The sequence below is a fragment of the Motacilla alba genome, chromosome 7 (assembly GCF_015832195.1).
Source record: "Motacilla alba alba isolate MOTALB_02 chromosome 7, Motacilla_alba_V1.0_pri, whole genome shotgun sequence".
Classification (NCBI taxonomy): Eukaryota; Metazoa; Chordata; class Aves; order Passeriformes; family Motacillidae; genus Motacilla; species Motacilla alba.
In genome coordinates, this window is record NC_052022.1 from 15389290 (window position 1) to 15404291 (window position 15002).

The following is a 15002-nucleotide window of genomic DNA, read 5'->3' on the forward strand; positions in this document are numbered from 1 at the left end:
CTCCTTCTCCTCCTCCCGCACACGGGGCTCGGGGCTCGGCACCTCCGGCGCTCACCCGCCTGCCCTCCGGGCACGGCATCCCCTGGGGTGGATGCCAGACCTTTACAGGGTCCCCCACTCCAGCGCCGTCAGTTTTGGGGGTGCAGGAGGTCGCACACCGCGGGTTCGATCGCAGCTCAATCCGCGACCCTCGCTCCGACCCTGCCTCAGTTTCCTTATAGTACCCCTTGCCCACCCCTAGCCCTAAGTGGCAGTGCCTACACACGGGCGGGGGGGAACTTCCCTCTCCCTCTGCCAGTCCTCCTTGTATCCCACCAAGCCTCTCCTCAGGAGCCTGAGGACACAGTCAGGGACTCCCCACACAGCGCCCTTCCAGTGGGGTCTCTCCCCAGCGCCTGCCTGACTGATGCGCCGTGCTGTGGGCACCGAATTACCATGGGGAACCTCTCCCTGCAGGACAGCTCAAACCGGACCGGGCACCTCCACCTCGCCATGGGGCTTGCACAGGGCAGGGAACAGAGTAACAGGGTGCAGCCCCCTGGGCACCACACATCCCCCATGCACCCATCGAGCTAGTGCCAAGGGGAGCGGCAGCAGCATCCCTGGATGCTGCCATGATGCCGTGCTGGTGCTGGGCAACGACCCATCCCCACGGGGCAGCTGCTGGTGCCAAGCGTGGGCAGCGGCCATGCCAGGCATGGGCACTAATTGCATTTGCCTTGGGAAGCCTCCCAACAAGTAGCAGCATCAGGGTGGGGGTGCAGGAAGTTTGGGTGGTCCCCCACACTTCACAGCTGTCCCCCACAGCTCTGTCTGGCACCTTGGGGGTGGTAGAGGGCTGGAGGGCAGAGGGGGCCAGTGAGCCTCAGGGAGGTGACATCACCACTGGCTCCATGGTCCCCCACCCCCATTTAATTAGCAGATGGCCCCCGGCTCCCCCCCCCGCCCCCCCACCCCGACGGGCAGCGCCAGGCCTGTGCGGGGCCATTAGCTTTATTGGCTGTGCTGAACCGGGGCCAGGCCTCGTTAATTGAATTGCACCCACGCCAAGGATGGGTGAGAGTCTTCTCTGCCCCCCCCCCCCCCCCCCCCCGCCCCTGGCACCACCGCCCTGGCCCTTGGCTGGGGCAGGGAGAGGGGACCCTGCTGCCAGGCTGCCGCAGTGGCGCGGCAGGCAGGGGCACGTCCCCTCTGCAGGTGTTGGGGTCTTGCCCTTGCAGTGCCTGGCACAGGGCACGTGGGTGGGTACAATGAAGGGCACACACGGTGCCCTCTCAGCCTCTGCCCACACCAGCCACATGTGTACAGCTTGCAGCCACTCACACAGCCACATAGCTGTGCTCGCACAGCCTGCACACACATGCAATCACACACGCGCCTGCACATGCACGCACACACACACACAGAGACAGACTCGATGATGCTGATGCTCCACTGCCACCCAACACCCTGCCCACACCCCTATCCAGTGTGGGGTGCTGTGCCCCATGCCCACAGTGGCACACACTGCAGGGTGGCACAGGGCAGTGGGGTGCTGAGGAGGCTGGGGTCACCCTGAGTACTGCCACTGGCTCCCCTGTGCTCCCCAGCTGCACCTACAGGCCAACACCCACCCGGGAGCCAGGAGGGTGCTGGGAGGCCCAGGCTCCCCCTCAGCATCACTTCCTACTTTCACTTTGGTGTCGAGCGAGGCCTGGCCGAGGGGACACGGGTGCTCCCGAAGACATCCAGGTGACGCAGGTAGGGGCAGCGTGCGCTACAAGGAGGGGCATGGCAGAGGATAGGACATGGGCATCGCTGTGGCCATCCACCAAGATGGTGGTGGGGAGCAGGATGGCAGTGGGTCCCCCTGCCTGGACAAGTGGGATGGGCTGGCATCACCTTTGACATTCCCCAAACAGGGGTTTTTCAGCCTCCAGTTGAGAAGGAGCCCACAGGACAGAGCTAACACAGTACAGGGGTCCAGGCGCAGTGAATGAGGTGCACTGCTGGGTTGGGGGCTCCCTAAGAAGAGGGAGCCTTGTCCAGAATGCTCTGGAAAGAGCTTACACACTGGCTCTGGGTATAGCCCCCATGTGGAGGCCGGATGACTGGGGAGGGTCGTGGTCCTTGCTGGGGGGGCTGCAGCTCCTGCAGGGGTCTCTGTACCCAGGGGCTGTTGTGCATGGGGGTGGCCTCTGAGCCAGGGTCTGTTGCTGGCTGCTTCTAGCAGAGTATGGTCCTGGACCCCCTCCACAAAAACTGCGGGCAGGTTCTCCAGAACATTCCGAATTTCCATTCTTATTGGAGAGCATCAGGGTCCCCCATGTCTGACACTGTCCTTCCTCTGCCCCTGCAAAAGCTGAGCAGGGGGATCAGCCTTGCTGAATCTTTCCCCAGAACTGGCACCCCCCAAAACAGGGAGCCGGGTGCTGGGGGTAAGCTTTAGTGCCTGATGTGATGTGGGCCGGGCAGGCTGTGGCTTCTGCAGCCCCACCGACCTCCCACACTTCCTCCTGCCCAAGGTACAAAAGGAGAAGCAGGCAGGCACAGCGTGGGCACAGGGACATGCCAGCGCACCCGCAGCACTCAGCAACCGCCTTGGGGCAGCCCACAGCTCCTGGACACAGGTAAGGAGGGGCTTCTCTTCCCAGGGGAAACTGAGGTACAGGTAGGGTGGGCAGATGCAAAGATAGCTCATCCCAGGTCTCTCAAGAGCACTGGAATGGGAGCGCAGGCAGCCCCAGACCTGTGTCCTGCTCCCTCACTGTGCTGTGGTAGAGGGCACAGGGCACTCACACGCTTGGGCACGTTTGGGCACACCTGTGCACCCACTCCTGTGAGTGCACGTGCACTCTGCTGGGACACCTCCCCACCCCCAACATACATGTGCTGCCCCACACCAGCCAGATACCAGCCACAGTGACAAGTCACAGACCTGCCACCTCCATGGGCTATTCACCTCACCCTGTCCCCGAGCTGCCACCCACCCCAAAATCACTCTGCTGCACTGTGCCCTGTGGCCCCTCACCTCATGCCTGCAGCTCACCCAATCCCCAAGCCAGCCGTGCAGGCAACATGGTGCCAGAGGGTTCTGCCTAGGGAGCTGAGCTTAGGGGGGCTGCATATCAGGGCTGGTGTGCCCCCTTGCTCAACCACCCCGAAGCCCCCGCATTGTTCATGATGTGAGGGAAGCGAGAGCAGAAGCAAAAGCAGCACTTCCCCTGCGCCAAACCCACATCCTGAATCCTGGCAAACAGGGACAGGGATAAGGACAGGGACACAACAGGGACGTGGTGGGCTCGGCCCCCAGAACTCCCCAAGAAATGGGAGCAGAGGCTGAGGATGTACAGGGGCAGGGCACATGGACAACTAAGAGGGTGCAGGATGGGACACCTTTGTCCACCCCATCTGCTCTGGCCTATGTAGTGGGGGAACATGGGCAGGGTAAGAGGTGCCTAAACCTACCCTCTCCCACCTTAACAGCAGGCAGCTCTGGGGTAGAGCTGGGGGGGCAGATGCTCTCTCTGGGACAGAGAGTTTGGAGATGCCAGGGGAGGGCCAGCCTAGAACCTCTCACTACTGCCCCTGCCTCTGCAGATCCCTGTGAACAGCCATGGCAGGGGAAGGGGAGCTCAACCGTGTCATCAAGGACCTGCAGAGTAAGTGTGCCAACCAGTCCCCTGCCAGCATGTTCCTTGCATGGCACATCTCACCCTGGCCATGCCAGATCTCTTCTTGCACCCAAGTCATGGGCAGTGGGGGGTGTCACTGCCAGGGGTGCTCCAGAGAATCCGCATGCCAACCCTGCCACTGCTGCCTGCTCCCATCCTCACTGCCAGCCCCTGGGAACCAGCAGTACCCAGGAGGTGGCCATGCTCTTTGTTCCTCCTGCTCCCCTCCTTCATCCCAAGTTCCTCTTTCTCTTTGAAGAAAAGGAGGCTTGGTGGGGGATCTTATCACTCTCTACAGCTATCTGAAATGAGGTTGTAGCCTGGAGGGACTCAGTCTCTTCTCCCCAGTTACAAGGGTTAGGACAAGAGGAAATGGCCTCAAATTGTGCCAGGAGAGGTTTAGAGTGGATATTAGGAAAAATTTCTTCATGGAAATATTTATCAGGCATTGGAACAGGCTGCCCAGGGAAGTAGTGGAGTCACCACCCATGGAGGTATTTAAAAGACGTGTAGATGTGGCATTTGGCTACGTGGTTTAATGGTGGATTTGGAAGTGCTGGGTTAATTACTGAACTTGATCTTGGAGGTCTTTTCCAGCTTAGATTCTATGATTTCATCCGCCATGAGAAATCCCCGAGGCCAGTTGTTGTGAGGCAGCTGAGGGAAGAGGGGTAGGATGGGAGAGGGTGCCATGCCAGCCCAGCCCTGCCATCCCACAGAGACCGTGGCCGAGCTGAAATGCAGCTACCAGGAGCAGAACCTGCCGGTGACAGACGGGAGCCGGGAGCTGCACAGCCTCTGTGCCCAGCTGGAGTTCCTCCTCCAGGTACTGCTGCTCCTCCATCTCTGCCGCTCCCTGCCTCCTTTCCCCTTAGGCGTAGCTGAGAGCAGAAGTGACCATGTGTTAACCATTGAGGGGATGGAATAACTCCCACCCAGCATTGTCTGGCCTGGGCATCCCCAGCCACCTGGACCAGGTTCTCCCTAGTCCACATGTGTAATTACATGTGCTGCAAAAGGGAAACTGAGGTATGGAGCCAGTGAAGAGAGGGACACCCAGACCAATCCTGCTGAGGGAGCTGGCTGGATTCCAGCCCCACAGGGGACAGGCTGGGGGGAACAGAGGATGCTCCCAAAAAAGAAAGTCCAAGCTTGTACCTCTGCCAGTTTGACCTCAAGGAGAAGAGGAGCTTCTTTGGGCAGCGCAAGGACTATTGGGACTTCTTGTGCCAAGGCCTAGCACGGTGCCGGCAGGAGCATGAAGGCATTCACTTCGTCACCTCCCTGGACAAGGTAGGCATGGGCTGGTGGGACACCCAGGGACTTGTGCACACACATGAGCTTTTGCTTGCTTGAGGGTGCACATGCACCTCTGCACAGGCACACACTCGCTTGGGCACCAAGCATTTGCCCACTGGTGCTATAAATGGTTTTGTCCCCTCTGGGATCCCCACTGCACACCAAGCCTAGCCCTGCTGACCCTCTTTCCCTGCATGGGCTGGGAGGGAGGCGTGTGGAGGTGCAGACTGGAGTGACAGGGATTGATAACCCCTCTCCCCCGCAGCTGAAGACCCCTGTGGGCAGGGGCCGAGCCTTTCTGCGATACTGCCTGGTGCACCGGCAGCTGGCAGAGTCCCTGCAGCTCTGCCTCCTCGACCCTGAGAGCCTCTGGTGAGAGCAGGAGCACAGCGAGGGGATGTTCGTGGTGGCTGGGGACATGGCCAGGGCGGGCAGTGCCCTGCAGCACCCATTCAGCAGAGGTGCTGCAGGCATGTGTACCTGTCCAGGGCATAGAGGGATGCATGAGCTTGTTTTGTGGTTGCAGCGAGTGGTACTACGCCCGTAGCCCCTTCCTGAGCCCCAAACGGCGAGCAGAGATCCTGGGCAGCCTCTATGAGCTGGACTGTGTCACCTTCCACCTGGCTCTGCACAGGAGTGACCTGGACACCGCCTGGCCCATGTTCTCCGAGTGAGCTTGGGGATACTGGGGGCACCAGGGGCATTGGCAGCACTGGGGATGTCAAGGGCATCAGAGGCACCTGAGGCTTAGCATTGCAGAGAAGCGTGTGTGCATTGCCCCACTGCGCTAGCCACCACACAGCATTCCAGGTGTGGCAGCTCTCCATATGTGGCCACAGGAGGGCACAGTAACTGGCCCCAGCATGCACACCCTGCCTGTGCCTGCAAACATGCCACATGCATGTGTACACACACGCAGAGCCATCCTGTGCCAAGCATATCCCTGCTGCAACACCGTGACACTGTGACATCTGACACACAGGGACACATGTATGTGCTTGCACACCCTTGCCCGGGGCACACTTGTGGGGGGCATCATGGATGAAGCTGTTTCAGCACACTCACACCTGTTCTGCTGCTCACACGCTCGTGTGCACGGACTGTCACAAGCACACATGCTCGGGTCGATGGGTGCCACATGTTCTGTGGGTGCTCAGGCTGGTGGCACCAACATCGCCGATCCCCTGCTCCGCTGCCCCCTAAATTCCTAAAGGCTGCTGTGCCCAGTGAGCCTAAATGGAGGGTGGTGATGCCCTGTTCACCTTGGGGGTGGCCTAGCAGACCTGAGCCCTGTGTCCCCTCTAGGCCACTGGTACGGCCCAGCCCGGTGATGAGGCGCAGCCCAGCAAAGACAGCCCTGCAGACAGACAGGATCAGCACTGTGGCGCATGGATGTTCCCATGGCATTGGCCATCCCACTGTGGCACTCCATGAGGCACCAGCCCATCCCTGCCCACCCACTTCAGCTGCCCAGCAGGCAGGGAGTGTGGAAATGGAAGATATAGAGGAAGATGTAGAGGATGGGGATGTGAAGAAGGACATGGAAGAGGAGGATGAAGAGGAAGTGGAGAAGGATGACAGTAAGGATACAAAGGAGGTGAAGGTGGAGGACGTGGAAGTGGACGTGGAAGAGAATTTGGAAGAGAAGCATGAAGAGTTGGAGGAGGATGAGAAGGAGATGAAGGATGTGGATTTAGAGGAACTGGAGGATGCACATGGCACTGGCAAAGCAGCCCAGCCCAATGGTGCTGGAAAACCTGGCAAGTTCCCACTGTCCACTGGCACAAGGCGCATGCTGGGGTCCCTGTCACTGGTGCCCAGGCAGCCGGGTGGGACAGAGGAATCCCTGCAGGCACTGGTGTTGCAGCTGAGGGCCGAGCTGGGTCAGCGTGAGGCGGCGGCACAGGCGCTGGCGGCGCAGCTGGCGCGGGCGGACCTGCGGCACCGGCGGCTGGAGGAGGGCAGCGCCCAGCGGGCCCGGCTGTGGGCACGCGAGGCCGAGGCACTGCGGGAAACCAACGCCTTCCTGCAGCGGGCACTGGAGGCAGCGGTGGCAGCAGGGGACCCGGGGGCACTGGCATGGGCGCAGGAGGAGGCACGGAGCTGGCGAGAAGTGGCAGAGGAGCGGGGTACCCGGCTGGGCAGGGTGCTGGCAGAGGCGGCGGTGCTGACCTCGCGCCTGCAGGAATGCCAGGAAGCACTGGTGGCGGCAGGACGGACAGACATGCTGAAGGATGCTGGTACCTCAAATGAGGTGGCTGCCGTAGAGGAGGTGCTGCGGCAGGCACTGGAGCTCGCCCGTGGTCCCCAGGAGCCCCCACCAGCCCCCCAGGCAGAAGGGGAGCCCGGCACAGTCGCCCGCATGGCCATGGTATGGGCAAGTGCAAGGGGATCCCGTGGTGGGGTGGGGGTTTGGGGTCCAGGATTGAGCCTCCACTCTCCCCCAGCGCTTGGCCAGCCTGGCTGCCACAGCACAGGAGGAGACCTGGCAGAGCCGGCAGCAGCTCCAGGCCCAGCGACAGGAGATGGCACGGCTGCAGGAGGAGCTCAGCAGGTTGGGACCCCTTCTTCTACCACCCATCACCCCAGAGTGGGACCTCCTATCTCCACCTGCCACATGGTTTCCCCTGGGGCCCCCAGTGATATCCTGCTTGGACACAGCCGAACAGCAGCTGGGGATTGGCAGGGGGAGGGAGGGAAGGATTTGAGGGGGGAGGACTGGAGGGACTGATAGGTGGGTGGAAGAGTACGTGGGCAGGGAGTTGGTTTGGCGTTAGTAGATAGAGGGAGGGAAGGAGTGATCAATTTAGGATGAATGGATGGAGATGGGACGGTGGATGGAGAGACACAGGGATGAATTTGGGGGGAGTAGATGGGTGGGTGGGCAAAAGGCCAGGGGTATGAATGTGGAGAAGGATGGATGAACAGTGGGAAAACAGATGGGTAGCAGTTGGCAAAGTGGCTGTGAGGATGGGGAGAGAGCTTGAGGATGGATGGACAACAGCAGAGAAAAGAAGAGAGGGAGCGAGGGAGGGAGCGAGGGAGGGAGCGAGGGAGGGAGGAACCAGCGGCGGGAGGTTTCTGCACATGCATGGAGGGACGGAGAGACGACCAGCTGAGAGACAGGGGGACCGTGTCGCCCCTGCCCCGCGCCAGGGCCCGGCAGGACGGTGAGCGCTGGGCATCGGCGCTGCAGCGGGCGCAGCGGGAGGCCCTGGAGCGGGAGGCCACGCGCGGCGCCGAGCAGGCACGGCAGCAGGAGCTCATCCGCGACATGAAGGAGCGGCTGCTGGAGCTGCTGCGGTGAGAGCCCGGGGGACTCCACGCAAGGGCAAGGGGACCCAAACCCCTTTGCCCAGAGGAGGGCACCAGAGCCCAGGCAAAGCCAGTGCTGACCTCTCCCCTCCCGCAGGGAGAAGGATGCCCTGTGGCAGAAGACAGAGGGCATTGACACCCCGATGCCCGGTCCGGTGCCCCGCGATCCAGGGTTGTGTGCCCGCTGCCACAAGGATTTCCGCCTCCTCTCCCGGCGGTACAACTGCAGGTGGGCTGTGAGGGGAATGGGGGACTGGCGCTGGCACGGTGCGGGGACGGCTCAGCTCTCACCCCCTGCTCTCTCAGCAGGCTGTGCCAGGGCAAGGTGTGCCACGCCTGCTCCGTGGACATGGGCAAGCACGGCCGATGCTGCCTGATTTGCTACCAGCAAAGGCACCCGCAGGCCACATGAGCGGGGGCAGCAGCCCCGGCACCGTGTCTGGGACACCTCCTGCTCTGGCTGCCTCCTCTTGGACTTACTGGGATGTCCAGGGCCTGTATGCAGGTCCTGCTGCCCAGCATTTTGGGTTTGACATGTGTCTTTCTTGAGGCTGGTCCACAAAGAGGAAAACTTCTCATTTCTGCTACCCCTGTGTCTTCCGTGTCATCCATCAGTCACTGCCAGATTGACACTGGGGTTGGGTGTAGGGTGGGGAACGCTGGTGTGGGGGTGTTCAAGTCCTCCTGGGGGGAAACCATCCCCAAAAAGGGTGTCCCAGCTGCAGCCAGGGTGAGCCACTGCCTGCACCATCCCACAGTGGGGAGAGTAGACAACGGCTTGGCCAACAGCTCTGGCTTCCTACCACACTGCAAGCAACCACTTGGGCAAGAGGTTTCTCAGACACAAAGGTGATGGGCTGTCCTCACTCAGCAGCCCCACTGACTCTGCTCTGCCCCAAGTCCTCAGGGTTCCCACCTGGGTGCTGGGGACCCCCATACCCCATCCCCACCCATGAGCCAGCAGATGGGTGACATCTGCTGATGGCCCCATGGTTATGGACCCCTAGGAACCTGGATCGAGGTCAGTGGAGAAGCAGTATGGGACTCCAGTGGAGAGATGCATAGGGGTGCCAGGGCAGGCATCCTGAGGCCTGGCACACAGAGTGGTAGGAGAGTCCCCAGCAGGGTCACAGTCCCCTCTTCAGCTCCTTGACCCCAGTCAAGTGTCAGCCCCAGTTGCCAAAGCCAGGGCGGAAACATCCCGGTTGTGTAAGGCACAGGTTCCCAGCCCTTTGCACAACAACGTCCTGCCACCGTGGCTGGGGTGGAGTGGGGGTGCCTGGAGTGCTCGTACCCTTCAGGCAGGGGTCACAGGGCTGGCTCAGTGTGAGGGGCTGCTCAGAGATCTTTCAGTGATTTGCTCTGCTGGGGTTGAGATTGGGGTTGGAAAGGAAATTACTTTGTCCCCAGGTGGGATACACTCCACACAGAGACTATCAAAGTGCCAGGACCTGTCTGGGAAGCTACAGGAAGCAAAATCTGGGCTTGGGTCCCCTGTGGGGATGCACAGGATGCCAAACCCTGTCCTGGAACAAGGGTTACCCACACTCTGACAGGCTCAGCAGGCAGCACTGTTTTGGCACTGTCCCCATAGAGGTGCCCTGACCCTGTCCTGCCATGTCCCTTCCTGTGGCAAAGAGGAGGCAGACATGGGCGACAAACCCACCAACTCCTTTATTGCTGGATGGTCATCGGGTAAATACGCCATCCCCACAGCAGGCTCACAGAGTCCACAGGGTCACAGGCTTTGTCCCAAAGAGAGGGGAGGGTGGACACTTGAAATCAGTCCCCTGGCAATGGGGTCCTACCACCTCGCCACCCAAGCCCCCTTCCAGTTGGGGTCCAGCATCCCGTGGTGGCCCTGCCCATCCCCATGGCATCACCACCCACATTCCAGGGGGCTGGATGAGGATGCTGAGGTGTGCGGGGCACTGGGACCTGCTGGTACCACAAGGGCTGGGTCCTAGAAGAGCTCAGAGGGTGGTGGATGTATTGCCAGAAGTGGAGGCATAGGAGGCACGGCCGTAGCGGGCAACAGCATCCTTGCTGATCAGCCCACGCTGCGCCAGGATCTTGAGGAAGCTGTTGCGAAACTTTTGACCGATGAAGGCGTAGATGATAGGGTTGATGCAGCTGTGGGCAAAGCCCAGGACCTGCGTGACAGAGAGGGCTGTGTCGATGCGGTTCCTCCTCTCACAGGTCTCGGCAATGGCCCGCGTCCTCATGAGGGTGTCGCTCACCAGTGTGATGTTGTAGGGCAGCCAGCAGACGAGGAACACCAGCACCACAGCGAAGATGACCTTCATGGCCCTCTGCTTCTGAGCATTCTTGGTCTGCAGGAGGGTGTGGATGGTGACGCCATAGCAGAAGAGCATCACCAGGAGGGGCAAGACAAAGCCGAATGTCTGCGGCAGGATCCGCAGCACTACCCGCCACTTGGCCGTGTCCTCGCCACTGATGCGCTCATAGCACACGGTGCCATTGTTGGGTGAGTGGAAAGCCTCGCGGAAGAGCAGCACGGGCAGGGAGAGCAGCGTGGAGAAGACCCAGATGCCCAAGCAGACAAACTTCACCCAGTGCCTCTTCTCAGTGGCAGCCCGTGTGGCATAGACAATGGCCAGGTAGCGGTCCACACTGATGCAGGCCAGCAGAAGGATGCCGCTGTAGAAGTTGGCTTCCTGCAGCACGGAGATGGCTTTGCACATCACAGTGCCAAAGACCCACTCGTGGGCTCGGTAGGCTGCCCAAAGCGGCAGGGTCAAAGCGAAGAGCAGGTCTGCCACGGCCAGGTTGAGCAGGTAGACGTCGGTGACGGAGCGGCTGGTGTGGATGGAGGTCACCACCAGCACCACCAGCCCGTTCCCCACCACACTGAGGATGAAGACGAGGCAGTAGATCACCACCACCAGGTACTTGTTGAGGACAGAGCTTTCAGGCCGGCACGGAGAGGATGAGATAGCAGTGTCAGGCATGGCTGTGCTGTAGTCATAGGTGTAGTTGTAAAGGTAGAAGATGTTGGAGAAATCCCCACTGTAGGACAAAGACTCCATTTTGCCTGTGGAGCACAAAATGGCATGAGCATGGGGTAGCAGTGTTGTGGACCAGGGGTGACAGCATCTTTGGGTCCTCTGGCATTTCCACTGTCCCCCAGGTCCCCTCCCAGCCAGTGGGCAGCTGTCCTTCATCACTTCACTGTGATGGAGAACACAGCATCCACACTGTGCCAGGTAATGGTCAGCAGTGCAGGTAGACACTGTTCCTCATATACTCCCTTGTAAAACACCCCCTGCATGCCTCAGTCTCCTGCATTTCACCCCAGTCATGTCCCTTTCCTGACTCCTGTGGAAGAAGAGGTTCCCCCATAGAATGATCATCTCTTCTCAGTTTTGGGGAGCTTGCCCACCAATGTAGCATCACATCCCTCCAGGAGACGTCTGGCTCCTCCAGAAACCCTGGGCTACCCAGCTTACTGTGGGTCCTTCAAAAGCCTCTCAGCTCTTTGGGCATCTCAGAGCCCCTCAGGCACTTCCAAAGTTCTTCAAGTACCCTGTATCCCTCCAGCCTCTCCACCCCCTCAAACATTGCTGCTGTGATGCCTGGAACAGAGCTGTCCCTCCTGCCACCTCAGCCAGCAGCAAGGCTGTGGTCATGGTGCCCGGGGCAGGCAGCACTCAGGAAGGTCTGAAGGTGGTTTTGTGCCCTTCTTCCACCTCCTGGTCTTGCTCCTGCGGGAGTGGTTTCAAGCCCCAGGCGGAAAGACATGTCGCACTTTGCAGGCAGCTTTGGAAATGTTACATCTCTGGTTTTCCTGTTGCTCAGCTGGGCACTGCCATGTCCCCCTGTGCTTGGCCTCAATGGGGAAATCACAGGTGGCAGTCACTTTTCCTGTCTCCTCACACATAGGAGACAGTGAGCTTGCTCTGTTCCTGCCTCCCCAACGACCACTGGCTTTCAGTCTTCTCCCAGAATGGGTCTGGACTCTTGTTTCACTCTGGTTTCACCCCTCTGTCCCATTTCTGAGCCCCCAACCCTTCCAGGGCTTGGAGGTGTCAGGACTGCTTGGGGCATTGAGCACCCCCAGTGCTGGGGGTCCCCAGCTCCAAGCTGGCCCTATTTGAACCCAAACCATCCCTGGAACCACCTTTCCCTTTTTGCCTGATGTGAATTCCTTGCTGCAGCTGGGCTGGTGCCGCTGCCCAGAAAAATCTCTCCCTGGCTCTGCTGTATCCTCTCTTGCAGTGATCCAGGATGGAAACCCGGGGATGGTGACCCCAGGGTGGTGATGTTGGGATGCTGAGGCACCAGCATCCCAGAGGACCGCATCCAGGGATGCTGTCAGTGCTGATGGGGGAATGTCCTCCCAAGTGGGGCTCCCATAGGCACGGGGCAGAGCCTGATGCCAGTGCTTCCCCTCCATCTATTTCTGGCTGCTGCTTTCTGCCTCCCCGCTCCAAAATTCTGGTGGTTCCTCTGGAAACGGGTATTCCCCGGGTATAGCACACACAGACACCCCACAGCTGGCCCAGATGAGGGGAACAAGCAACACTCCATTTCCCCTCCTGACCCTGGCAGGGCTGGGGGACAATGGGGTGGCCCTGGGGCTCCCAGTGGGGAGGAAAGAGGGGCATGCCATGGGGAAGGATCCTCCTAGCTCACTGCTGTGCAATAAAAAGGGGAGCCAGTACTTTTTCCCCACGGCACCCAAGGCTGATGTCCCTGGGGACCATGGAGGGTTTGCACCCCAGATGAGCCCTCAGCCCAGCCTTGGACACTCTCACCACCCCCTCCCTCTACCAAGCAGCCTCTTGGGCAGCTGGAGCAACCCACCCCAGCCCCAGGCTGCTCTACATGTGAAGGGGCTCAGATGGGTGCTGTGGAGCTGTCAAAGCCCAAGGAAAGCCACAATCTCCAGTGGCACACCCCATGGACTCACTGCTTGCTGCTGTCGCCGTCCCCGCAAATGTGGAGTCTTCTCCTGATCCCAAGTTGTTTCTCACTGGGAAGCACACAGGTACGGGTTTAAATCCAGATGTCACCCCCAAAGGGCTCCGGTACAAAGTGTGGCGGGATGCAGGACAGCACCAGACCCAAGGGTCTCGCCAGCCGGAGGATCCCTCACCTGCGCCTGCTGCCGTGCCACCTCCCAGTACCCCTTTCCTCCACCGCCCACTTTATACTGCCCGGGGAGGAAATGTTGCAAAATCTTCTCCCAGAATGAAGCGGAAGTGGCAGCCAACAGGACCCTTCCGTGGTCCCCCCAGATGCCTTTCCCAGTCCGAGGGGAGCCTGCAGCCCCCTGTCACCCTCCTGTCCCAGGATGTCCCAGGCCACGCTGCACTGGGGGTGCACCCAGGGGTTCAGTCATCCCTGAGATGATGCACCCCGGAGGTCTCCAGCTGGGGGTCTCCAGCATGTCCCCAGGCCCTCCGTGGATGAGGGCAGCCCCTTCAAGCACCCCTGTGTGCTGCAGCCCCCCCAGGAGAGCAGAAGGTCTCCAAGGCCATAGCCAGTGGGTGGTGGCAATGCAGGGCTCTGTGCCTCAGTTTCCCCGTTGATAGAGCAAGGGTGGTGTCAGCATTTGGGGGATGCACAGACACTGCAAGGCTGGCTTGCCCTCTGTTGGGGGGTGCTGGGGAGGAGCTCCCCACAGTAGAGTCCCATGTCCCTCCTGCCCTGGCTGTGCCTTGCCAAGCTAAGCCAAGCCATGCCCTCAATGCCACCAGACAGAGCCGTGCCCCTGTGCCAGCCCTGCAGACTTAGTGAAAGCTGTGGCTCCGGGTACCCCTATTGCTTTTAGGGAAGAACTGCACACATGGGCATTCCCCATGCACCTCCATTACTCTGGGGCACTCACAAACCCTGTGAGCACCCCCATCCTCGTAGCTTTCCATGCTTGTCCCCACAATTTTGGGGCACCTTTCTTCCCCGGGGGCACCTGGTAAGTGCCACCATCACATCCCTTGGGTATCCCCACAGACTCAAGGACATTCCTATTCTCTGGGAACACCTGCCCAGTTTTGGGCAACCCCCAGCTCCAGGGCACCATTACAGCCTCCCTAGGATACCCCCACTCCCTTGTCACCTCACATTTTTAGGACTCTGTAGATCTGAAATGATCCATTTTGCAAGATACCATTTTCCCCTGCTGGGGCACCAATTCTCACACAGCCCGCCATATACTGGGCACACCTGCTACTTCCTAGAGCATCCCTATAATCCTAAGGGCACCCCACTGTTTTGGGGACCCGCAACACTGTGAGCATTCAATTAACAGGGCTGGGGCGGGGGGGAACCTGACACTTCTGGGGACTTCCAAACCGCAGGCACACCACACATCCCTGCCTCACCCCGGCTGACGGCGATGCCCATAGCACGAGGACCCCCCAGGGCACCCCTGCACCTGTGTCCCACCGCACTCAGGTCACCCCCCGTGTCCCACAGCATTTAGGCACACCCCGTGTCCCACCGCACTCGGGCCACCCCGTGTCCCACAGCATTTAGGGACACTGCATATCCCACCGCACTCAGGTCACCCCCCGTGTCCCACCGCACTCAGAGCACCCCCGTGTCCCACCGCACTCGGGGCCACCCCGTGTCCCACAGCATTTAGGCGCACCCCGTGTCCCACCGCACTCGGGGACACCGCCCCCCCCTTCCCGCCCGCCGCGGGGCGGAGCTGTTTGTGACGTCATTCTATGTGGGCGGGGCGAAAGGCGGGGCGGGGCGGTGGCGCCG

General features: G+C 60.6%; 2 protein-coding genes across 4 annotated transcripts; one reads left to right on the plus strand and one right to left on the minus strand.

Annotated features, from left to right (window-relative positions):
- The first annotated feature begins 1703 nt into the window (after positions 1-1703).
- Positions 1704-10587, plus strand: RUFY4 (RUN and FYVE domain containing 4). Of its 2 annotated transcripts, none has more exons than XM_038141933.1 (12): positions 1704-1740; positions 2505-2609; positions 3580-3641; positions 4373-4479; positions 4821-4946; positions 5218-5324; positions 5479-5622; positions 6258-7323; positions 7400-7506; positions 8109-8255; positions 8365-8496; positions 10467-10587. In XM_038141933.1, the coding sequence occupies exons 3-12, from the start codon at positions 3596-3598 to the stop codon at positions 10492-10494; spliced, it is 2010 nt and encodes a 669-aa protein (XP_037997861.1). In that variant the 5' UTR covers positions 1704-1740; positions 2505-2609; positions 3580-3595; the 3' UTR covers positions 10495-10587. The 2 variants fall into 2 exon arrangements, with proteins under 2 accessions (XP_037997861.1, XP_037997860.1); XM_038141932.1 differs by lacking the exon at positions 10467-10587 and adding an exon at positions 8577-8854.
- Positions 9935-14833, minus strand: LOC119702990 (C-X-C chemokine receptor type 2-like). Of its 2 annotated transcripts, none has more exons than XM_038141935.1 (3): positions 13387-14833; positions 13201-13263; positions 9935-11322 (listed from the first exon to the last, which is right to left on the minus strand). In XM_038141935.1, the coding sequence occupies exon 3, from the start codon at positions 11315-11317 to the stop codon at positions 10241-10243; it is 1077 nt and encodes a 358-aa protein (XP_037997863.1). In that variant the 5' UTR covers positions 11318-11322; positions 13201-13263; positions 13387-14833; the 3' UTR covers positions 9935-10240. The 2 variants fall into 2 exon arrangements, with proteins under 2 accessions (XP_037997863.1, XP_037997864.1); XM_038141936.1 differs by having other exon boundaries at positions 14722-14741.
- Positions 14834-15002: the final 169 nt, after the last annotated feature.